The sequence below is a fragment of the Convolutriloba macropyga genome, chromosome 6, assembly GCF_964194025.1.
Source record: "Convolutriloba macropyga chromosome 6, txConMacr16.3, whole genome shotgun sequence".
NCBI lineage: Eukaryota > Metazoa > Xenacoelomorpha > Acoela > Convolutidae > Convolutriloba > Convolutriloba macropyga.
This window is the reverse complement of record NC_134473.1, coordinates 67139193-67153638: the sequence shown is the minus strand read 5'-3', so window position 1 is coordinate 67153638 and position 14446 is coordinate 67139193. Positions and strand designations below refer to the sequence as shown.

The 14446-nt window shown below is 34.0% G+C and overlaps 1 protein-coding gene across 1 annotated transcript in view; it reads left to right on the top strand.

The window, feature by feature from the left end:
• LOC142340540 (uncharacterized) overlaps positions 1-4993 on the top strand; it is a 34371-nt gene extending 29378 nt beyond the window's left edge. Inside the window, exon 6 of the mRNA XM_075391161.1 lies at positions 3302-4993. Coding sequence (XP_075247276.1) covers positions 3302-4820 — 1519 coding nt within the window. The 3' untranslated portion in view covers positions 4821-4993. The remainder of the gene's footprint in view (positions 1-3301) is intronic.
• The last annotated feature ends 9453 nt before the right edge of the window (positions 4994-14446 follow it).

Below are 14446 nucleotides of genomic sequence, written 5' to 3'. Positions count from 1 at the left end.
CCAAATGATGAAGAGATAGAAAACTTTCAAAAACATACACATCGTTCAATAAACAACCAATAAAATATAATAATGCCCCGCCAGAGGGCAGATGAAAGTTGTTGATAATAGGACTACTAGAAAGGACAAAAATAAAAATCAAACTTTAAACACTATTTACGACCAAAACTAATAAAATCAATAATAAAATATAACCAATTCTATAGTTAAAAAAAATCATAAAATCAAACTCGCATCAGATAAAAATTAAAACAATTTAACCTATTTTTCATTTAAAAAGATATGGGACCTTTCCCCAGTGTGATTGTTTAACTGCTCGGCAAAAAGAGCAAATAGGTGCGAAGTTCAAAAACACTTCCATTTTTGAAAACAATTAATTTCACAGTTATTAATGTCATTAGATATCAACTGGCACCACTAAAATGTTCATTTATATATACATAGGAAGCAATTGAGACATGTCATTATCCAGTATTCGATATCGCAAAAGTTCAAAGCCAATGGGACCAACGATTTTTGTTATAACTGAAAAAGAAACCAAAAATCCTTTGATGTACAAATATGAAAAATTTAACATTTTTTAATCTCGTAATAACAGTAGTAAACAGCCAAGAAACGAATGTTTGAAGCCAAATGTTTTATAATTTATAGCTCACTGTAAACGGGTTGTGACCGGTGTTTACAGAAACTGAACTACAAATCGAGCAAAAAATTATTTAAAAAAAGACGAAGCTCAAAAACCCAAATTTGTTTTTGAAAGCAGTTGTTTTCAAAAGTCACAACAGACTTAGGTTTACAACAAAAAGCAATGGAATAAGTTTCAAAAACCACAGGAAGCCAATTGAAACTTCTAATAATGAGACTAAGTCACAAGCCCACAAAAAACAAATTCATAAAGCCAAGACTTCAGACAATTTTACAACATGACACTGTTCAAGGAACTATAATTATAAGAGGTTACCTGCAAAAACTGTAAATCACCAGTTTTCCTTCATCTTAACATCAACGAGTTTTCCTTATAAAAAGAATACTTAGACATGACAAAAAAGAAACCAAAAATTGAACAGTATAGAAATCTCGAAAATTTGTAATGAAACTAAACGGTCCGAGCAGCGAAGAAAAAATTTAAAGCAAAAAAATTATTGAGACTTCCAATGATTGAGATTGAGTTACACGGTGAAAAAAATAAAAGCAAAAAGGAGACAGATGAAAAAAGTTTTTAAAAATTATTTTGAAAGTCGTTAAAACAAACAGCTATAGACTGAAATATTCAACTCGATTGAGTTGAACGTCTTGGGGAAGCAAAAAATCTATCGTTATGGGGTATTTGGCGTACAACAACGAAAAGAAAGACAAACTTAGGCAAATTCAAGAAACCACAAAGTTTTGCGAGATAACTGTGTCTAAGCCCAAAAAGCATAAGCTATTCAACAAAAACAGTTAAATTTTCAAGATATGCCTGTTTCCAACGTTGTGTTTTTCCCTACAATGTTCTTCTTCTAATTGGACTCGTCATTAATGTGATAGTGGGACAAGAAAAAAGTGAAGTAAAATATGCAATTTTGATTAAAAAAAATAATAGAAAAATTGAAAACGCGCTGTACCAAAACAAAAAACTTTTAGTTGAATATAAAACCGTTACTGACATTAATTTATACATTACAAAAAGTTGGTTTCCGCCTATTTTTACTGAGATTCTGCCCATAATTGAGAGAAATAAGAAAAAGATAATGGAAAAGTTCAAAAACTCACCGATATATTCTTCAAAAAAACACATTCAAAGTCTCAACAGACATTAGATAGTAACTGAAAAAAATGTGTAGGTTCTTTTATACCTTCTAGAACATAATTGCATCTTTGATTGGAGACACTTAGTCATTGAACTACAAAAATCAAAGGAATGAAGAGAAAACGCAAGAATTCCATAAAATTTTTACGAAACAATTGGTCAGCCATAAAAAACCATGCGCTTAATTCTGAAACCATAATATAATCTCGTTTGGTCTCCTTTATTCTAAACAGTATCTGTCATTAATTGAGCCCTTATTTGAAATTCTTTCCGTTTTTTACATAAAAAAACATTTACATATCTAAAATTTTTTGAAAAAAAGGTCGCAAAATAACGCAAAATTCAGTTTGCAAAATAAATAATGCATTTTGTATAATTATTGACTTTAAATTTGCAAAAAGAAATTAAACCACAAAGTCACTGCAGATACTTGGGTATAATAATTGATTCTAAACTAAATTTTCATGTACAACTCAACAAAGTCCTATCAAATATTGCCACAGCGATTAGATCCATATACCTTTTACGTTATCAGTTACCTCTGGAAGCACGATTGATGCTATTCAAATCCCTAGTCCTTTCTCATTTAACATTCAGTGCTCTATTTTTTCAGAACTTGAATTTCTCTGCAATGCAGCGAATTAATCGACAAATCAATTGGGGTATTAAAGTTTGCTACTTGAGAAAAAAGTTTGAGAGATCTACAGATCTCTTAGTAAAATCTGACATTTTGCCTGCAGAACTTTTAATAAGCCAGATGAGTGTTTCAAAACTTAGGAATGATATTTCATTATTGAAAACACACGGCACTGAAAGTTTTTGTCTAAGTGGTAATGTCTTAGTAAGAAAAAACAACAGAACTGAACAGCTAATTCTCTTAAGGTGGAGCAGTCGATCAATACAAAAAAGAAGCATCCAAAAGTGGAATAAACTTCCGCGTGATGTCCGGACTATAAGATCAAAATCAAAGTTTAAACGCATGTTAAAACAGCACTTGCTCCAACAATTCAAACTTGTACCGTTGGAAAGGAACGTTGGTGGCTTCAAAAGTTTTTTTTACCTTTAGAAAACGGAACCACTAATTTTGATTTTTAACATTGTACTGATTTTGTTTATATAATTTTAAACTTGTAATATTTAACCCCTGGGTTATATTTTCAATTTACTTGTTTTTAAAAAAAGCCATTTTTTCAACAAAAAAGTCTGAATTTTGAACTCGGATCGAACAATTCAGCAACCCTCCTCAATCTTTAGAGATAAAATCAAAAGCACTTCAATTAACAATTTTAACATATTTTCGCTATATTGACGAAAATTTGGTCAAAAGTGACGAAAATTTGGTCAAAAATTTGAAAAAAAACAGCTGAAATACGTCTAATATTCAGAAAACTTTAAACCTCGATAACTCCCTATAAAAAGTAAAAATTGTATTGTATATAGTTCCTCCCCCCTCAGAGAGGGTTCGGAACAAAAAATCGAAAGTCGTCTATAACGATTTAATGCTTTGTTTAGGTATAAAAGCGTGAGACGTACGCGTAGGTATGTCATTGACGGGCAAGTTGTTGTTACGACTCAGAAAAGAGTTGTGACTGCTGACGGGAAAAAGGATCTGGCATTCGAGAAATTGCAAAAACGAAAGGATGCAATGCGTGAAGTCACCAAATTCATGCGAAAGGAGAAAATCCTTATTGAACGTGCTGGTACTGAAATCGAACAGAAACAAGCAGAGTTTGAAACTAAAACAGTGAATGAAGAAGTTGCATTGTCTAGACAATTTGAAATCGAAAGAGATCGAATTTGCAAGAACTTCAAAAATTCCATGAGTAGGTTAGAACAGAATAATGAGAAAGATTTCCAAGCTGAGCAGACGAAGTTCAAGCAAGAAAAAGAGCAAAGTTTGAAAAAATTCAAAAGTCGACAGAAAGACTCGAACAAAAATACAATTAAAATTGAAGAATCGAGGTTAGCTCGTGATGTCGAAAGCTCAGATCGGAGAAAAGAGTGTTTGAAAGCTTTCAAAATCAATTTAGAAAACGAAAGTGCGGAAAAGGTGCGCCAGTTTACGCAATCTTTGGAACAGAAATACGTGGAAAGGATGAAAGAGCTGAAGCGAAATCAAATCGAAGAAAGCTTCAATCAAGAAATGCTGTTCTTAAGCGAAAAACAATCATTAGCTCAAAATTGGAATAAAAAGATAAACGACCTTAAAGAGTACAGTATTCAACAAAACGCTCAGTTGACGAAACAGTCGAATAGAGAAAGATTTGACTTGGTTCGGAAGCTGAACTTAGAAAGGTACGACCGCCAGTTGATTGAGATGAATTCTCAACATGAGAAAGAGATCGAAGAATTGAAGGCGCGGCATATGACGGATCGGAAACTACTTCCGAAAGAATTAGAGAAAGAAAACAAACAGCGTCTTTTGATGCACAGGAGTCAGATTGAAATCATGCTGGAGAAGAAAGTGATCACAGAAGCGGAGAGTAAACAGAGGACTATCGACTTCAAAAAGAATGACGTCAGGCGAAAAGAGGTTCTGGTAAAGAAACGGGAGGAGAAACGAAAAGAGGAACTTGATATTATGAAAGAACGTCATGATAATGAAATGATGGAATTGATGTCATTCCAAAATGAGCAGAAGGCTCGCCTGGACGACACAGAGAAGAAAAAAGAGACGCAAGCTGAACTGGAGTTCAAAAAGGAATTGGAAAAGTTCCGGGAAGAAAGACGGGAACGTGAACGCAAAATGGAGGATGATTTTCTGAAAGAAGTTGAAGTTTTGAAGAGCAATTATGACTTTGACAATAACAATCTTGATCGAGTGATGAAGGTGGGGTTCGAACCCGGAGGTTCTGGGTCTTGGAGTCCGACGTCTGGAACTAGTCGGACGTTCTCGATGTCCTCGGGTAATGTGCCCAAATCACCTCTGAAACAACTTCACAATATGGGTGCTAGTTTGGAATTATCGGGAGAAAGTGGAGATACGAATCATTTGCAGAGATCAGTTTCTAACTCGGATGGGTTTAGTTAAAGTTAGCTAAATTATGTTGCATGTTTTTGTTTCCCAATATGTCTGTTGCAAACTACGAAATCTGTCAGTAAACGAGCAACCAACAAAACAAGCGAAGACAACTTTTTCAGTGAATAATTTTTGGAAAGGGAAATGGGTTATTGGGGAACTTAGAACAGATCCTAACTATCAGATTAATCGGTTTTTTCAGATGAGAAATTGAACGAAATTTGAATTTTCAATCAAGTTTTTGCACAGTATTTCTTCGGATGTATTGTCTTTATTAAAAGGGGTAACAAAAGGATGCTTATTGGCTACAAAATAGCGAATATTTATGAACCTTTGGTTTCATTGGGAAAGATCGAATGTAATGATTGTTCTATCCTGTCACTTTAGTGATAACTCATCAAACGATTCATCGTGCAGATACTTTATCAGTTTTGATTGATAGCTGAATTGCGTGGAAGTCTTTTTGTTCAACAAATTGTTTGAGCGAATTGGGTTATACTGCTTCTTGAATTTCATGCTCATTAGAAACCTATGCTAACCATAATGATACCAACAGAATCTTCTCAAGGTCAAAATTAAGTAGGATGTGTCCGACTTTTTTTTAAAAAAAATTGTACATGCTATTCTAGCTTTTATATTGATGCATACATGGCATCTTATTTTAGCCATGGTTACCTTCATAATTTTCTGCACTGGGGTTTCATATTTCTGGATTATATCCAAAAAGATGGTCAAGCTCAAATTGGAAATTTGTAACCTGATTGGGGTGAAAAATTCAAAGGAAGCAATGTGTAAAATTTATGAATGCGCCTTTCCCATTGTACCCCCCCCCCCCCACAGCTTAGTGGTCATATGACATATAGACTCCCCAACGTACAGAGTTTAGTGGTTATATAACATAGACCTCACAGTGTCAGGAAAATTTACCCAATTCCATTATACCCAATGGCTTTTTACTCAACCTGCCACTTTACCCAATGCCAACTTACCTAATTTACCCTATTGCTAAATTTACCAGAACTACTATTTAGCTGACTATATAATTAAATGGCCCATGGGACTTGATATGAAACTATCACAACCGAACATGGGATTATCCGACATCATCCTTGTAATAGCGACTGCTAATTTGTAATCGGATAATTGAACGAAAAGATCAAAGAGGATTGGGTAAATTGGTATTGGGTAAAATGGCATTGGGTAAAATGGAATTGGGTAAAATGTCTTGTAACCAGTCCTCACATTACCGTATTTATAACATGTTGGTGGAGGGGGTATAACGGGAAATATCCAAATATTCTTTCCTGTTTGTAAATATTTCGATAATCTGTGCGATAACCTTGTTCAAATGTTCAACTTTGTGTGCGTTTTTCTTGGCAAGTTATCTATTCTGCTTAATATGTGTCTCGCGAGATGCTGTCCTACTCAACTAGTGTAGTTTTAGTTTAACTTGATAAACAGATTTGTCCATCGTTTTTACTCAAATTTAGTTTGAATGTGTTATATTTAGTTCAAATTGACCCCGTGTCAGTAAACTATGCGTGTAGTTTGTCCAATTCGAAGTATCAAACTATTGAACAATCACATGAGGAGCGAAACAAATTATTTTGGTTAAATTAAATTTCTATCCTATTTTTCCATATTAGATCAATTGAGTATCTCGAGGGAATGCAGAAAACATCTGAGGGATGTCGGCCTTGTCAAATCTAGACAAAGATAAAAAGACAACTTGTTGCTTTTTTCGTAACGTCGTGGAAATTTTTTCACAGTAAAATTTTAAGTCATTTTGGCATTTTATGCAAAATTTATGTCAAATTTTAAGCTATGAAATTTCTTTCATATTTCCCCCAAAGTTCCAACTTTTTCATTGTTTCTAACATCTCTTAATATATAGTGCAGGTATTTATGCGGTTCCTGGTTCTTGTTTGTCTCTGTATCAGGACATTATATCAGCAATTTTTGTACGCATCCTAGAAAGAAGATTAGTACAGTATTGAAGCTCCCATTTCAGCAAAATTACTTTTTTTTAATTTTAACTTTTTCAAGAATCCCGTATGGAGATTTGCATTTCCATCTTTATCACCGGTGAGAGGATCATTGGCTGGTTTCGATGTAGCACACAAGCAATTGAGTTTATCTTATTCCTCCAAGGCAATTTTTTGCAACTTTTCTAGTCCTGTTTTATTGGAAAATTTTTTGCCTGATCGTTTGATCTAGAATTGTCTTCCGTTATCCTTTTTGTTTGCGCGCTTTTGTATTTTAAGTTGGGTATTGTGTTTTTCCTTTGTTTAATCGATTGGATGAATTGATCTTTTCCTCTGATGCTGTGGCTCCATTTCGTTTCTGGATATGTATTTCGGCAGTTGTTCATTTTTAATATGTAGTTCAGCAGTATTTAAAAAAAACGTTAAAAAATCAGTTTTTGTATTTTGGACTACTCCTGGAAAAGGGACCAATTTTCATTCTATATTTTTAGTTTACGCTCTGCTATGAAAAACCTTACTGAGCTCAATAACCAGCTACACGAAAATTTAGCATGTTAAGATAACGTTCAAAAGGAGATTATGAAACGCACAAATTATGCTCTTCTTTGCCCGTGTTTGACGCAGAATAGAATTGGTTACTGTTTTTCAGCAGCTTATTGGAAGTGTTGGAGAAATTACTGTCTAAAGAAGAGTTTAATAGCAAGAGTAGCAATTTTTCCACGATAACGCCTTCAATGCTCTGATTTTCTTTCGAATGAATTGCTTTACAAAAGTATAACTTTCGAAGAAAAATATAACTTTACAAAAAAATTTCGAAGAAATTGATTTTCAAACGGTCTGTAAGCGTTTAACCTCCCAAACCTTTCCCATGTTATTTAGTTCATATTCATAATCGCTGTAGAATTCATATCTCTAACTTTGATTTTTTATGCCAAACTGTTTTGCTTCACTATCATACATGAGTTTCATTGCGCCACAGTAAACTTTGTTTATAAATGCGGGAATAAACAATACCGTTGTAACTTTTTTAAAACGACCGTGCGATCTCTTACACAACAAAACATACACAACAAACTCTTGAAAATCATTTGCTGTGTCTCCAAGCGAATCAGACTTAAGAAAAGATGATAAAATCTGGCGCATTCTATGTTTTAAAACGGAACCATCAATTCAAAAAAGTGGAACTGAAATTTTTTGACTTTGTATTTTTAATGTTTTAGAAAAAGCCCAACACCTAGCGGAATTAAAAATGCTATAGAATTTTTAAGTCTTATACGGTGTCAGGACAATTTACCCAATGCCATTATACCCAATGCCAAAATACGCAATGTACTTTGATATTTTCGTTCAATAATCCAACAAATTAGCAGTCGCTATTATCCGTATGTTTTAACATACTTAATGGTCATGGCCATGCCTCAGCGGCCCATGTGAATTGATATGAAACTATCACAACCAAACAAGTGATTAAATTATTATGTTTAATGGCCATTCCTCAGCGGCCCGTGGGACTTGATATGAAACTATCACAACCTAACATGGGATTAAATTACCCGCTTGTTAAATCATACGTGTAGAAGCTATTTTCTGCTAATTAGTGCTCGGATTATGGAACGGAATTAACAATGTAAATTGTTTATAATGGCGTTGAGTATTTTGGCATTGGGTATAATGGCATTGGGTAAATTGTCATGTAACCGTCTTATAAATAGCACTTCAAGTGTTTACGCTGTCATTTGTTCTAAGTAAACCACAGTTCGCTTGCCTTCTCACTGCATCATTCGGTGCTCTCCGAACGTAGTTGCAATCCGCTCAATCCAATTATGGTCCGGGCGGCTAGATGTCCAAAATTAGCAAAGAAGATTGACTGGGGCGTGAGTGGACGAGGCTGCGGGTTCTCTGTTGAACCAGCGCATAGGCCTTTGACTGGCATAGTCAGACTTATTTATACATTGGTAGCCAAGCCTGATCTTTCATATATAAAAGCTCGTTCTAATGCAACTAACATTCTGACCCAAAACAGTCGTGTTAGATATAAAGAATATACATTCAGGATCTGTTTAAATCCTTTAATTCATTACTCAACAACTTCAAAGAACAGAATTGATGCTGTGAACAATTTGAAAAACGTTTGCAAGAGTTGATAGATAAACTGATATCTAATAACTCTCATCAATCATACATAACAACATTAAAATAATTTTGACGCAAAAGCAATCAGTAAGCGTTCGAACAAAACAAGTTTAAACATCAGTGCAGTTTTAGCTAACACTCCTAGTGGAATGATTTTTGTGAAGTCAAGGTGAAGCCATAAACTGAGTGGCCATTAACGAATATGACCAAAGCCATGTCAAGAGCAACGAAAAAAAGCCAGCCTCTTGGGTTTTTCTCATGCAACTCCTGAAGTTAATAGAAATTGAGTGGGATGCAGCACCAGACGTTCTCGACCAACATATGCGACTGAGGATCTGCAGATGGCTGAGAACGAAACAAAAAGTCAGATTGCTTCACTTATGAAACCACCAAAAGTTTGTCACCTCCGAGACCACTGCAGATTACAACAAACTACGGACCAAAGTTGTTGTCTCGGGAGCCGAATGTAAACAGCCAAACAGACTGGGGCATAAAACACAAAACGTGAAGCACAATACGGGTGAAAATGTTGAGAGTTGGATGAGGTGTTCAGTTTACGACCAAGATTGTGTACCGTCAGAAAACCGTCAACCTTTATCTCTACAATATTGATTTTTTGCAATGATTTCTGCTCCTTTTTTCTCGTAAACTTCAACAAGACTACTCTTTCAGTTCTGTGCGTGGCGCGGAGTTTATAGCTAGATAACTGTAAAGCAGGGCTTTATCAACACAGTGTTGTGAGACGAGAATGCTGCTTGGCTAGAACTGGTTCGAGACGTAATGAAAAGTCCGGTTGTAAACTCAATGGTGGGATGGATTCAAAACATTGTTTTTTTTTCAAAATTATGTTTTAGACAAGTCGTAACTGCTCTTTACTCGGTGAATTGTTTGTAATATTGAAAATTTTTTAAAGAAGGCAGTTAAGTTATCAGTCCACCTAAAAGTTACTCAACAAATGAAAGAATCTAGTCACAAAGGTTTATAAATTGTCGCCATGTCGTTTTCAAACTTAAAATAGTCCTCAGAATAGTTAAAAAAAATTGTACAGCTGCTTCACCACTAAACGACATCTAATAGTTCGGAGTGAGCTTTGTTTTTAAATAATTTGTGGTCTATGGTCTTTTGCATTTTAATAGCAAGATCAATAGTGGCACTACCGATATTTATTTAGTTTCACCAACAGTTTTCACGAAAATTTTTAAAAGTTAAGCTGAACACGTTAACTAAATAACGGAATCTTTTTTGAGCCTCTCTTTAAACAGAATTAACTATACAAAGAGTTGAACAGACGAAAATTTTGGACGAACAGTCGAAAAAAAATGCAACAAAAAGTTATTGTTGCATTTTTTGAAAATTTAACTCTTGAGATTTATCGACAAAATGCAGACCATCAAATCTGAGGTCCTTGGAGCCTAGAGAAGCAAATTTTGACTGTTCAAACTCAATTAGAGACAAATAGAAAACAAATTTAGAAATTGGCCAAATTTACAACATGTGTCGAAAATTTTTAATGAGAAATTGCATCAAGAAATTGCAAACCTGCAAAAATGCGTGACAACAGAGAAATTTGTTTAGGTCTTCAAACGGAAACAGAAAGAGAGGACTAAAAATTAAAATACAACAAACAGTTTCTTTGAATTCGCTAAAATGTAGCAACTTCCCCCACGAACGGCTATAGTGGATCTTCAGAAAGAAGGTCCATTGCTCAAAAGGTATTGAAAACTCTTTTCAAATTGCTGGAATATAGCTATAGGTTACGTCTTTAGGATCTACGTTTCAAGACTCTAACATACTACTATGATACCACTCATAATTCTCTAGGATGTGTAGAGAAGTTTGCTATATAGTCTAGAGAAAAGGCAGGCGGATAAATATTCTCCCACATTTTTGATTTCTTCGAAAAATAACGAAAGTTAAAGAAATAGATTCGGAGAAGATGATAAACATACGAGAATGTGATGTCAATTTTGAGGTAATTGAAGAAATTTGTTCAAATTAATGAAGCTAGATTTATAGAACGAACTTTGCAATAATTTTATTTTGAGCCTATTCAAGATTTCAGTTTACAAAGTGCAAATTAGATCTTTTATCAATCTGAGCTGTAAATAAGTGACTGAGAATTTAGCTGAAGGGCTAATATTGTGCTTTTGTTTCTGCTAGAATACGATATGATTCATACAGGGAAGCTAAATAGAAGGCGGGAGGTTGGTTGCTAGACTTGTTCTTCGAAAACAGGGAAAGTATTTACTAACTTACAGGAAACGTTTTCATTTAAAGGGATGTATTAAATATTTTTTGTACTTCGTTATAGATTGCGATTTTTACTTACAACTAATTGTCGTCTATGCTGTTGATTTTAATGAGACTATTTTTCAGCTTGGTAACTAATCTGGCAAAATCTAGAATTTTTAAACTTTCATCAACTCGACACAGCTCTTGGGTAGGTTGTAGGAAGTTTCATACCATAAGTTTGCTTATGGTGTAGTTATGAACTTGCTTTGTTGACTTGAAAATATCAACTATATTTCAGCTCGTTCCCATTTTCAAGATGCGATAAGTTGTAAATCGAGTAGCTGAAATTGAATCATCGCTTGAGCTATCTAGATGTAATTTTTATTATGTTGAAACGGATGCTTTCACTAAATAAATCGAACATAACTTTTTGTTTTGCTGTATGAACGAAATAAAGAAAAACTTGGCAAGTGTTTTGCTTCTTGTTGTGTTTTTGTTTCGTCGATTGAACTTTGTAAAAATCTGTATAACCTGAACAGGAAGTTTTTACTTATGTCTCCTCTGTTCAAATTTTTTCTTACGCTTTCTTTTATTTTTGTACTCTCTCTGATGTTTTCAATTTTCTGTTCAATTACAAGTGATTATTTCACGCGTATAGGGCTCATGCATAATGGAAGTGCTTCCCAGGTTTGTACATTATTTCATTGCAAATTATATCTTCAGTAAACTTTTTAAATTTAGCATTTATAAAGATGGAGGAACTAGAGTGCTGCCGTCAGACAGACAGACAGAGAAATAGGAAGCCCCCAATGTCCGAAATGATCAAATAGCCATTTTATGAAAAGCAGATAAAAAGATCCCTCGAAAAAATTTTATGTTCTAAATAATGCTTGTTTTTGTCCCGATTTAGGTTAGTATAAAATGGAAGGAATCGATAAACAGTTCTGCATGTTTTGCGTGTCAGTACGTTGATTACCAATTATAGTAATGTCTTAATCTCTAAAGCAACCGAAGTGAAGAACGACCTATTTACGGATATTGTATGTTGAAATTAACTGCTTTTTTGCTATCGAGGAAATTTTGTCATGTTAAAGAAGCTGGAACATGATAATTCCCTTAATTGCAACGATTTAAAGGGCTGCAAAATGAAGTTGATTGAAATCTCTATTGGTGATGGCGTTTTTGTTGAGCTGAAAAATTGTTTCTTAATTTGCTCATTTCACAAGGTCAGATAAAGATTTTGTGATCAATTTACAGGTAAAGTGATAGGAAACAATGCGACAGATATGAAAGTATTTACAAAACGTAATCCGACTTTTCTCAAAATATCGACAAATTTCTTTTTAATAGCCGCGAAGCGATAGCTGGGGATATTATTGACCTTCTCTTGGTTTTTACGACTCGAGGAGTATTGGTTATCTCAAGGTTTTTTTTTTACCGGAAGTACTATTCGTTCAGACGGTATTTTGACCTGAAAGCGAAAGAGTATAATTGCCGTGTGAACTAATTTTTTTCTGATCGACAGAAGTTTTTTCGTCATGCGCTTCGATTAGTGAATGTCTTTTTGACTTGAAAAAATGATTTTTAGAGACCGGAGCATATAGATAATCGTGTTTAGCCGTTTTGTTATCCATTTGGCTCAATTTTTTACTTGTAGATTTTTTTGCAGAAATTGTTTTTGATCGATTCTGCACTAATACGCAACGTTCTGAAATTGATACCACAAAGTTTTACAGAGCCTAATAATTCTTTTCAAGTGTAAAATGGGCACATATTTCAACTTTATAGTTTTTTTCCTTAATTTCCTCATTTTTTGATCCGTGTTTTGCGATTTTTGCCCAATTTTTCTTTGTTGGTTTTTGATCACTTGCGAATTTTTCAGAGCACATGCGGATTTTTTTTTGTTTTAACTCCAATTTGAAATCCCTTTGAAATCCTCTCTGAAATTGACTTTCTTAACGTTAATTCAAAGAGGTAATGTCAAGTGAGTGTATATCATTCTAACTGAAGGTTATTTAAGAGCAGCTAATAGAAACAGCAAGAAGTTATACAGATTCTTGATCGAAATTTAACATCTCAGCCTTTACTGCGAAGCTGTTGCGGCTATTTTCTGGCAATCTGCCAGCTATGTTATGATTAATTATTGTTTTCTAAAATTGATTCAACTAAAAAGGGGTCGCCGTACAATGCATTTTTTATTAGGTGGCCGTTTTCGGATATCCCGGATAAATGAATTCGACTTTGTTTCTATTTTTCATAACCATGTTTTATGAATAGGGTTACAAGCCTGTATGGAAACTAATTACAGTAAGCGATTTAATTCAAAGCGATTTTTCCGATCCTATTGGAACCGCTATAATTGTACAGAAACAAGCAAACGTACCCCCTTTACCTAGTATTTAGCAATATGAGATCGATGCTTTATTCAATTTTGTTTCTTCAATTGAAGTTAATAAAAAAATTAATTACGTGGTTACAAATTATTAGATGAAATGAGAAGTGGGAACCAAATTACAAGTTTTTGAAAAAGATTATTAGCAGACTATTTTTTTATTAGCTCATCAATGATAGCACAAATACTATGATTGTTGTGCTATCATCGATTTCTCGTGATAATATTAAAAGTGTTAGAATTATTTAATGAACTGAATCCCCATCAATTTTTCAGGGAGGCTGTTAAATTTTGAACTTGGAAAACATGACAAAACAAAATTCACTTTCGTTCATCTAGTTTAACGAATGAGCGGAAGAAGAAACTTTTTCTTTCAAAAGTGTTTCTCACAATTTTCTAAATTGGTTATAGTTGGTTTGGAACATTCCGATAATTTAGTATGTGGAAAATCGAAGATTTCTTAGTAGTTTTTGTTCGTCTTCTGGACAAGGGTTATCTTCACTTTTCAGTTTCTTGTAATGTGTCAAATACCATAAGCCTGCGGCTGAACTCGGCGCCAAAACTGTTCAATTTCAAGAAAAAATTTGACATGTTCGGATCTAATAACACTTCTCTGAGACCAATAATTTACGAACCCTCTTTTGGCATAAATTTACGTATCCACTCATTAAAATAGATCAACTGTAGCATAATTTTGCATAGATTCATAATCATCTATAATTAGAAATACAGATTTAGAATCATGTGAAGGATTATACAATCAGTGGTAGTTTGAAACACACTTTTTTAAACCTAAATCTCTCACGAGACTTCGTCAGAGCCGTTAATTTGTGCTTGTTGTGCCGTTAATTTGTGCAAAAGGTTGACTTATGAATAGTTATTTTGAACGATTCACC